Here is a 9,782-nt window from a genome sequence, read left to right on the forward strand (position 1 = left end):
CGGTTAGAGATTCTGTGTTTCTGGACCACGGCAGTCGTATTTTTAAAGCAGATTAGGAGGTTTCATCAAAAATGAATTTGTAGCCTGTCCTGCGTAGAGAGGGTGATCTCTCAGTTCCACCCAAGTGATCATGTCTTAGGCTCAATTTCACAGCTGAAAACTCTGCTGGGTTCACACTACGAGAGTTGGTTGTGAAACCGTAGATGGAGAAACATCGGCGGGATCGCAACAATGGGCGATGATGATGAGTTCTGTAGTTTCGTGAAATAATAATTGTACTTCTTGCTCGCTGTTGGATAAATCTTGCGCGGCGAGTTCAGAAGCAGATGTGTCGGGGTGAGTTCAGCCAAAGTAGAGAGGGTGAATATTCTGAACGTTTCAAGGATTTTCAGGAATAGCGGGACATTTCCTAATACGGAACACAACCACAAATTCAATTCCTAAAAAGTAGCAAAATGAAACGGATGGCATTGTTTCAACGTCGATAGGTCACCCCACTTTCTTAGAGTTGCCCCCAATATCCTTTAAGTTATTCTACATGTTCTGCAGCGGGAGTTCCGAATGATGTTATCAAGATAATCAAAATCGCTTGGAGAAAAAAAGAATTGAATGAATATCGATAGGAATACCTGTAAATAGTATTATGAGTGTTACCTACACTGACCAGACACTTGGTAACTCGGACTAGTGACATTCGAACAAAAAACCCTACGAAGCGAGCCCTCACATCGGCAACGCGGCAAATCCTTATCCATAGCATCAGTCAAAATCTAAGAGCGGCATACAAATCTGAATAACACTCTTCACGGAACACATGATTCAAGACTATCAAGAATAGCATAGAAACAACCTCACGCCAGAGAAATCATTGAACATAACGGTGCAACTGAACAGGTCAGACCAATATCATTTTTTTATAAGTTGAAAAAAAAAAAAACATCTCTCTAAAGGGCAGCTACTCAACCTGCATTTGACATTGCAAAGACATTGACAATGCGGCATGGAAAGTTACATCCGATTTAAATTAATCAGTTCGGAATGGAAAGTTACACCCTAAGAATCAATCTATTCGGCTAGTAACCATGGCATCAATATGCCTTAGATGATTCACCTTCCAAGGATAATCCTACATCCAGCAAAGTTCAAGAACAGAACAATCTGCCGTTTACTCACAGACAGCAGAAGACTGATCACTACCTGAGAAAAACCTACAACCTGCCACCAGTGATCAAGCTTACTTGATGCTGCATTTGGCTCCAGCAGCCTCCAAGGCCTTCTTCGCCTCCTCAGCGTCCTCCTTGCTAACTCCCTCCTTCACATTCTTCGGCAAACCTTCAATCATATCCTTAGCTTCCTTCAATCCCAAGGAGGTCAATGTCCTCACTGCCTTGATGACAGCAATCCTGGCCGAAGATGGAACTTCTTCCATGACCAGGTTGAATTCGGTCTTCTCCTCCACGGCGGCTGCGGCCTCAGCGCCAGCGCCAGCGGCAGCAGGAGCAGCACCAGAGGGGGCGAACGACATAGCTGTAATGCCGAGATCCTCCTGCAACCGGTCAGTGAAGGATTTCGCATCGGCAAGGGTCATGTTCTTGACCTTCTCCAGCATCTCCTCCAAGTCCGCGGAGAGCACTGCGGCCCTAGTCACCACCGACCTCTTCGGCTGCGACCTCAACCTCAGCGACACGGGACCGCGCACTGCCATTTGCAACTTCACACCCTGCTCGCCGGTCCTGGCCACGGAGCTAGACGCTCCCAAGCTCGCGGGGCTGCTCACGAGAGAAGCTTGTGCTGCCATAGCTGCCATTGTACTCCCGGGGATGCGAGGCAGAGATTTTGCTGCACAAACCACAAGTTATCACACAGAATAGAGCAAAAATGGGCTATGCTGCACCGGGGAGGAAGAGCTGAGGCGTCGAGGGAGGGTGCTCCATATACCAAGTTGGAGCACATTATCCACTCCAACGCTCCCATGTTCGTCCCCGTGCTTGTTCCCACGCTTGTTCCATTCCAAGTTCCCCATTTCATCCTCACTCTCTCTCTCTCACTCTTCTCTCGACCCCTAGCTCAATCTCACTCTTACTTTATGGGTAATTACTGCAACTCCACTTCTTAAAAATTAAAACTGGACATTGAAAAATCCACCAAACTTAAGATTTAAAGGTGTGCTATGGTTTGCTGTTTACGCATCCTCAATCAAATGGTTTGCAAAGCACTCATAAATGAAAACAAAACTTGAATTTACTTGGGATTTGACTTCAAATTCTGATAAGATGTCAGCAAATGTACGTATTTCTTTTAGAGTTTGCAGGTGATGTATGTGGACATGTATATGTACATATATAGACAAACAATATTCATGAGCCATATAAAATAAACAGCTGTATAAAGAAGAAGTAATGTTCCTTTATATGTACACGTGAACGAGCACATAAACAGTACATACTCTTGTTCTAATTCTTGTTGTATTTTTTTCAGAGAAAAAAATAAAAGTATAAGATTTAAACTATATATATATATATATATATATATATATATATTTATACATACCTACATACATATTTCATTATATTTTTTTATTATTACATACCTACATACATATTTCTTTCTCTTTATCATACATACATACACATATACTATTACTTAGAACTAAATCTTCAAAATTCTTATTATGTTGAAAGAATAAAAAAATACCTTTGAATGTATCATTTTGATTACAGTCATAAACATATTTAAGAATACAATTACTCGAATTTTATTTACTTGAAAAATAAGAAAACAAATAATTAAAGCAGAACAACAAATAGAATTCAAAGATTTTAAATAGAGAAAATTAAAACTATGTGAGGTCAAATGAAAGCATACAATGTATAAGAAATTACACATGCATGTACTGACACAAAAATTACAGTAAACATCTAGAGCATGGTGTGTGTTGGTTGTAGGTGGCATCTATAATGAATATATATATATATATATATATAAAGGTTAATAAAACATTAAAATTAATACTTTTATTTCGGTTGATTACAAATACTAATGCAGTTCAGAAACAAAAACATATTCAATCCACAAAAGAATTTGAATAAATTATAACTAACTACGAATATGTATATGTTGAAATCGGATTGTTTGAATGAACAGGAAGGTAGGAAGGTAGGGAGGTAGAAAGAATGGAAGGTACCGTGTCGCGCCCAGTCTTCGAGCAGACGCGGGCTTAGAGCAGCTGTGGGATCTCTGACCCCCTAAGAGCGTGGTGAAATATTTGAGGGCATGGATGGAACACGGGGCCTGTGGGAGACAGGAATGAGTCTGGGTGGGCCAGCGAGCAACTGAGGATATGGACGGATGAAGATAAGGTGTAGACGATGGCGATGCTCACGGCATATACTATTCACCCATTAGTTCATCCATCCATCTAATGTCACTGTTTTGCTTGGGAGCAGGGAGAGAGCTATGGCGAAACGCTCTCGTCTTCATGCCCGTGCCTGCCATGGCGTTCGTCCTTTCCTCGCCCCGTCTACCTGTTGTGTCCTCTACAGCAGCAGCTGCTTCTGCATCGTCCAGGGCTTCTGGATCGCAATGTTCAGGACTAAGCTCTCGGCAGCCGATTTGGTCCACTTTTGGTTTAGAGAGGACGTTGCTTTTGGGCAGTGTGCCAGACGGCTCTGCGTCACGCAATGTAGGTCTGGAGACGCAAATTGGCGGTGCTTGGAGCTCAGTTAGATGCAGTTTGAGCGAGGAGCAAGGTACTTGCACAACTTCCTGCAGTGGAAGAAATGAAATTCAGGATGAAGCGTCGCCGGGACGCCGGAAGGTCCTCAATTCGATTCTTGGCGTGTTGGCAATGAGCATGTTGGGGAATGGTGGAGAGGCACTGGCGAGAGATCGACGGAACAAGAAGACGATCGCTGAAACGGATTATCTAACAAGTGGTACCTCCATTTCTTTTTTCTTTTGCTTTCAGAGGTGAATTGCGTAAGAAGCTTATCCACACTCACGAAGTTCAATGACGCAATGCACCACTCGATTTAGTTCTTGCTTTGACAATATTTCTTTCTTCATTTAGTTCTCGAATTAGTTGAACCGTGTCTGTCGTCAGTATCTTCAATGTAAACGTTCGCATTCAATCTTGACTGCAATTGGTCGATGAAATATTGTAAAAGAAATCTAGATTACAGTCTGCTCAGCGTTGATCTTCTAGCGTGTGTCGAGTAATTGCCAAATTTTACATGGTTTTTACCTCATCTTTTTCCTCGAATTAGTCTCTCACCTGATATGTCCAAGCAGTGAGTATTCTAATCTGGCAAGGTTGAGATGTAGTACTGCGTCTTCTAGAGCGATTTTGGTGCAATTATTTCTTCAGAATATTAGAAATCCATTAAGGAGAAACGAGCACGTGTTTTTGATGCTAATCGTTTAAATGCAAGGCGTGGAGTGTTGTTTTTGGATGCTATCTCGTTTTCTTCATTTATTTTTTTCATGAAGCTGTGAATGTGTTCGTCATGTTTTTAACTTAACTAGTTATATGCATGAAATGATAGTCAATTCTCTCATGTACCGTCCATGTTGCGTCAAGCAGATACAGGTATTAAATATTTCGATATCGAAGAAGGGAAGGGAGCAGTTGCTACTAAAGGCGAATCTGTTATGGTAGTTTTTTACGCCATATTGTTCCGATGGTTTCTAAGTTGTGATGTAATCTTCTTCTAGGAATTTTTGAACTGTGCGTTGATTTCTCGACAGCAAGACCATATCAGTGCATGGCCTTTGCCCATCCTTTACGTGTTTGATTCTTTGACCAGTCTTTAAATTTGTCACAGTTTGAGTAGATCATCGTTCTCAGCACCTGAGTTCTTCTGCTTCATCAATTCTTGGTGAGGAACTGATTAGATTTTATTTGAATTCTGTACCAGGTACATTTCGATTGCGTGTACAAGACCATCACTGCTGTCTCGAGCAGAGAGTCAAAACTTCTTGCTGGAAATCGAACAATTGCTGAGGTGAATGGATGTGTGATTGATGTCGAGATTGTTTAGGGGGTTCAAATTGATCTTGTGATTGGTTTGTTTTTTTGTGTTCAGCCAATTCTACTTTTATGGTGATTCAACTATTAAGAGTTCAATTTAGCTAAAACAAACTACCATATTCTTATGTGCAGCCATACGAGCTTACCGTAGGAGCTGAACCTGGCAGGGAGCGGAAGCGGGATTTCGTTGACAACGCTAATGGGCTTTTCTCTGCTCAGGCTGCTCCAAAACCTCCTCCGGTTCTATATTCAATTGTTGAAGGCATGCGTGTAGGTGGCAAAGTAAGTGCACTGGTGTTTCTGTCCTACATACAGAAGCGTTTGCTTTGTTGCCTCACCTCTGGACGTGACGACTATGCTTATGAGATTATTGAATTCTTGTTTACAATAGCTATTTCTAACTTTGTTCTTGTCGACAATCAATTTCCTCGTTCTCAAACTACTTTTGGCAGAGCCTAGTCGTTTAATGGTGCTGACCTGCCTTTCGGTTTACGTACTAATTGTCTTAATTTGGACTAATGCCCTACTCCTGTTAAATTTACAGCGAACCGTGATTGTTACTCCCGAGCTTGGTTACGGCAAAAAGGGGCAAAATGAAATCCCTGTAAGTCAAAAGACTTACTGAAGTACCGTCCAGTCATTGTATGCTGGGCACTTGCGATGACGTCTACTATTATCGAGTTGTATCTTTTCAATTACGTTTGTAACCTGGTGACAAAATCTTGGTGACCTATTACCAATGACTTTGTCAATAATGGACCTACCTCTAGTTGCTAGAATGTTAATGGTCAGTGCTTATGATCAAGAAATTTCTGTTTTGGGGACACGAACGATGTAATGAATTCTGTGTTTGATGTGCAGCCCGGTGCGACATTTGAGCTGAATATCGAATTGCTTGAAGTGAAGAAGCCTCAAACTTAAAAAAATTCCACTAGACGACTCAGGACAAGCATCCATTCTCATTTGACGACTAAAATCCCCGTCACCCTTCAATTAAAGAAGTTTGAGCACTTCTCATGATTACTCTTTGAGATTTGGAAAACCAAAACAATAGTGATACCATTACTTCCAAATACGAGTTTTCTGGACGATTTGAGTTAGTACCCTAAGTATTTTTTGTGAAGCATTATGTTGTCGAAACTGAGAAGTAATATATTGAATGTCCTCGCTGTTTTGTAGTTTGTCCTTGTCAGATCCCGCACATTCCATGCATTGATTTCAAGAACGACTTTATCTCATCAAACCAACTTTTGGAGAGAACATTCTTCCAAATTTGGCAAGAAACTACATTAGTTTTTTAATAAGTACCAATCCACCTCTAATTGATGTTGATAAAAGCAATAAAAAATACATTTAAAAAATACAAATATATATATATATATATATATATACTAATTTTCTATTTTGTGGAAGAAAAACCTCTATTCAATTACTATTATTAGTAATTCAAACTTAAAGAGCACTTTGAGAATCTAAATAGGAAAAAATATTGGAATTTTTTCTATCTGTCTAATGTGAGTCTTAGAAGAACAAATAAAAAAAATTAGATTTCAATTATCAATCAAAAATATTATTAGAATATTTTCGAAAAATCACTTAAAAATTAATCAAGCTATTATAATTCCACAAGAAGAAAATTGAAGAATAAAACCATTGAAAAGAATCTCAATTACTTTATTAAATAGTCAACTACTATGTCCTAAGAAGTACAAAAAAAGAACTCTCAAAAATACTCATAAGATTTGACTTAGCAAGAATGTTAAATTAAAGAGTCTTATCACCTATATATTATTAATTTTAATTAATTCAAATCAACTAATATAATGGTAATAAAATTGAATGCTTATAATAGATAAAATTTAAATAAAAAGTATATATCTAAGTTAATATGACTAACAATATAATGTTACATATATCAAGGATATATATATATATATATATATATATATATATATATATATATATATATATATATATCAAGATAAAAAGTATTAGATAGAAAATAAATATAAGTATATTTGATATTATCTTGTGGCAAGCTTCTTAGAAGCTTCATAAATGCATATTTGACTCTAAACATATTTGTAGTTGATTGATAAGTTAGAAACTTAGCCAACAAATTAGCCACATGTTGCACATGTTAGTAGCTTGTAAAACAAGCTTACTATATGGCACACATATAAGAAACTTATTTTGTAAGTTTATTTATCTCGCAAATTGGATACATTTTGGAGGTCCTATAGAACGTGGCCATGCAGCTCTTAATTAGATAGTATATATGGAGGCAAGAATAAAGCCTTCTTCATTCTTATTAATATCTTTCTAATCCTTAGTCTTGTTTCAAGACCTTGTAGTCTTCTTATCTTTCACAATAGCTATTTTAGTTTAATATTATACCATCTTTGAATGATTTTTTAGTCTTTTCAACTAACCTAAGAGTGTATCGATCTTTTATTTTTTTTAAATTCATGTCCTTGATAGTTTGATAGGAGTGCTAACTCATTATTATTATTTTTTTTAGAAGTCAGTAGATTAACTCACTTCTATTATTGTATTTTGAAGGTTACAAACTATCTACCTTCAAACTAACTTTTAATTTTCTAAATACTAATTATTTTCTTTAAAAATAGTTGGCTATTCTTCTTTGTGGAGATTTTCATTTGGTATTAAAAGTTATGTATTACCATCATTTAATTAGACTTCTTAATTTATTTGAATTTTCTATAGAAAGAAAAATTATAAATGCTAATTTTGATATTAGTCAAATAGATTTGCAACCATTTTAGATCTTTACAAGCTTATCAATATTTTTAGAATAGAAATTTCATGTATTTCTAATATCAACTATAGAGGTAGTATTTTGACACCTCTAGAAGGAATCAACAATGAAGTCTAAAGTCCATATCAAGAAGTTGTATAACTGAGAGAAGCAAGTAGATCAAGTTCACAATTAAATTCAAGAAGTCTTCCTATTATAAGTATGAGAGAAGTAAAAATAAGTATATTGGAAAATTTTGATGAAACAAGATCAAAGTTTTGAAGATTTCTACAACAAATAAAGTTCTATCTAAGGTTGCATCTTTGTCAATACCTTGATGGATGTACTCAAGTTGGATTTATACATGTATTTTTCTTTGAGAGTGCTTTCTCTTTTTTTGTATATTTGATAAAAAAAGATTTAAGTTTTTTTTTTATGATTTAAATTTATTCTTAAAATTATTTATAGCAACTTAAAAAAATGATGAAAAAAAGATAGTAGAGACCAATTTCATATCTTTACAACAAAGATTATGTTTAGCCACCATATATGCTGCTAAATTCCAAAATATTGCTTATGACGTAAATTAGAGTGATAAGGCTCTTATTAATTAATTTTAGTATAGATTAAAAAATTATGTCAATGATTTACTATTGATGATGTCGAAACCAAACTCATTGGAGCAATTTATTACTTAAGCTATTGTATACAATAAATATCTCTTTGAAAGATACTAAGAACAAAGATTCAGTTGGAGATATATAAGTCAAGTCATGGCAATATATTTTAAGTTTACAAAAGCTTATTTACAAAGTTTAAAACCTATACAAAATGATAAAATATGTTTTAAACCTCTTAATAAGCAAAAAAATACTTAATGCTGTTAGAAAAGTTTGTCCATATACTATAGAGAATCTAAGTATACTACTCAATATTATCCAAAGAAGCAATACAACGACAAAATGAAGAGCATAGTTGCTAAAGAAAATAATGTGTCAAAAAATTAATTTTTAAAGTTATAATAGAGACTATGTGATTGGAATCTTATGCAACACCTAGTAAAGGTCCTATTCTCTTCTCAGATCCATCACCTTGTTTTATAATAGAAATTATTATAGGACCAAAAAATCACAAAGTCTTTGCTTTGTTAGATTCAAGAGTCTCAATTTGTTTTATAAACAAAGACTTTGTTAAAAAATAAGAAATATTTTTAGTTAATAAAAACAAACTTGTCCATATTGGAGTCATAGATAGTCATTTATTATCTTCTAAAAATGTCACCTATAAAACTATTCTTTTAGATGTAACAACGAATAACTATAATAGTTTAGTATTATTTAATGTGATTAGATCTCCATTAAATATAGCTAGTTTAGAATTATTATGACTAGAGAAGTATAATCCTCAAATAGATTGGATTTTTTTTAACATTGATTTTTTTTTTTTTTTTTTTTTTTTTTTTTGTAGTTTAATCTTAGATTCTATTAATTAAGCAAAGATTCATAAGTTTAATACAACCAAATTCTTATTGATAGATGCAAGAATTTTATACATATAAGAAAAAAAATGACATCTTTTGTTATAAATGCCACATCTATTTTTAATAGTAGAAAGACTGTAATTAATAGTCCAAATTAATATTAAGATTATTAAGATATTTTTTAGAAGAAGAATGCAAATATCCTTTCAAAGCATTATCCATATTATTGTTCAATTGATCTTTAATAAAAAGCTCAATTATAATTTGGGCCAATCTATAGCTTATTATAAAACAAGTTGGCTATATTTAAAAAGTACATTAATCAAAACTTAGCCAAAAACTTTATATGTCATTCAAAACTTCTAGCAGGTGCTTCTATCTTATTTATAAAGAAGAAAGACAAATCATTATAAATGTATATAGATTATTAAAAATTCAATAAGATCACCATCATAAATAGATATATTTTATCTTTGATTTTAGGATTTTTTCATTAATTCAATCAAGAAAAGATC

General features: G+C 35.0%; 2 protein-coding genes across 2 annotated transcripts; one reads left to right on the forward strand and one right to left on the reverse strand.

Annotated features, from left to right (window-relative positions):
* Positions 1-1,001: 1,001 nt before the first annotated feature.
* LOC112277471 (uncharacterized) lies at positions 1,002-1,946 on the reverse strand. Its single transcript, XM_024509847.3, has one exon. It carries the CDS (start codon positions 1,805-1,807, stop codon positions 1,235-1,237), a length of 573 nt encoding a protein of 190 aa, XP_024365615.1. The 5' UTR covers positions 1,808-1,946; the 3' UTR covers positions 1,002-1,234.
* A 1,529-nt stretch (positions 1,947-3,475) lies between these two features.
* On the forward strand, positions 3,476-6,210 carry LOC112277470 (peptidyl-prolyl cis-trans isomerase FKBP18, chloroplastic). Its single transcript, XM_024509846.2, has 6 exons — positions 3,476-3,935; positions 4,583-4,653; positions 4,917-5,003; positions 5,162-5,311; positions 5,574-5,633; positions 5,891-6,210. Exons 1-6 carry the CDS (start codon positions 3,479-3,481, stop codon positions 5,948-5,950), a joined length of 885 nt encoding a protein of 294 aa, XP_024365614.1. The 5' UTR covers positions 3,476-3,478; the 3' UTR covers positions 5,951-6,210.
* Positions 6,211-9,782: the final 3,572 nt, after the last annotated feature.

The sequence above is a fragment of the Physcomitrium patens genome, chromosome 25 (assembly GCF_059467195.1).
Source record: "Physcomitrium patens ecotype Gransden chromosome 25, ASM5946719v1, whole genome shotgun sequence".
Lineage (NCBI taxonomy): Eukaryota > Viridiplantae > Streptophyta > Bryopsida > Funariales > Funariaceae > Physcomitrium > Physcomitrium patens.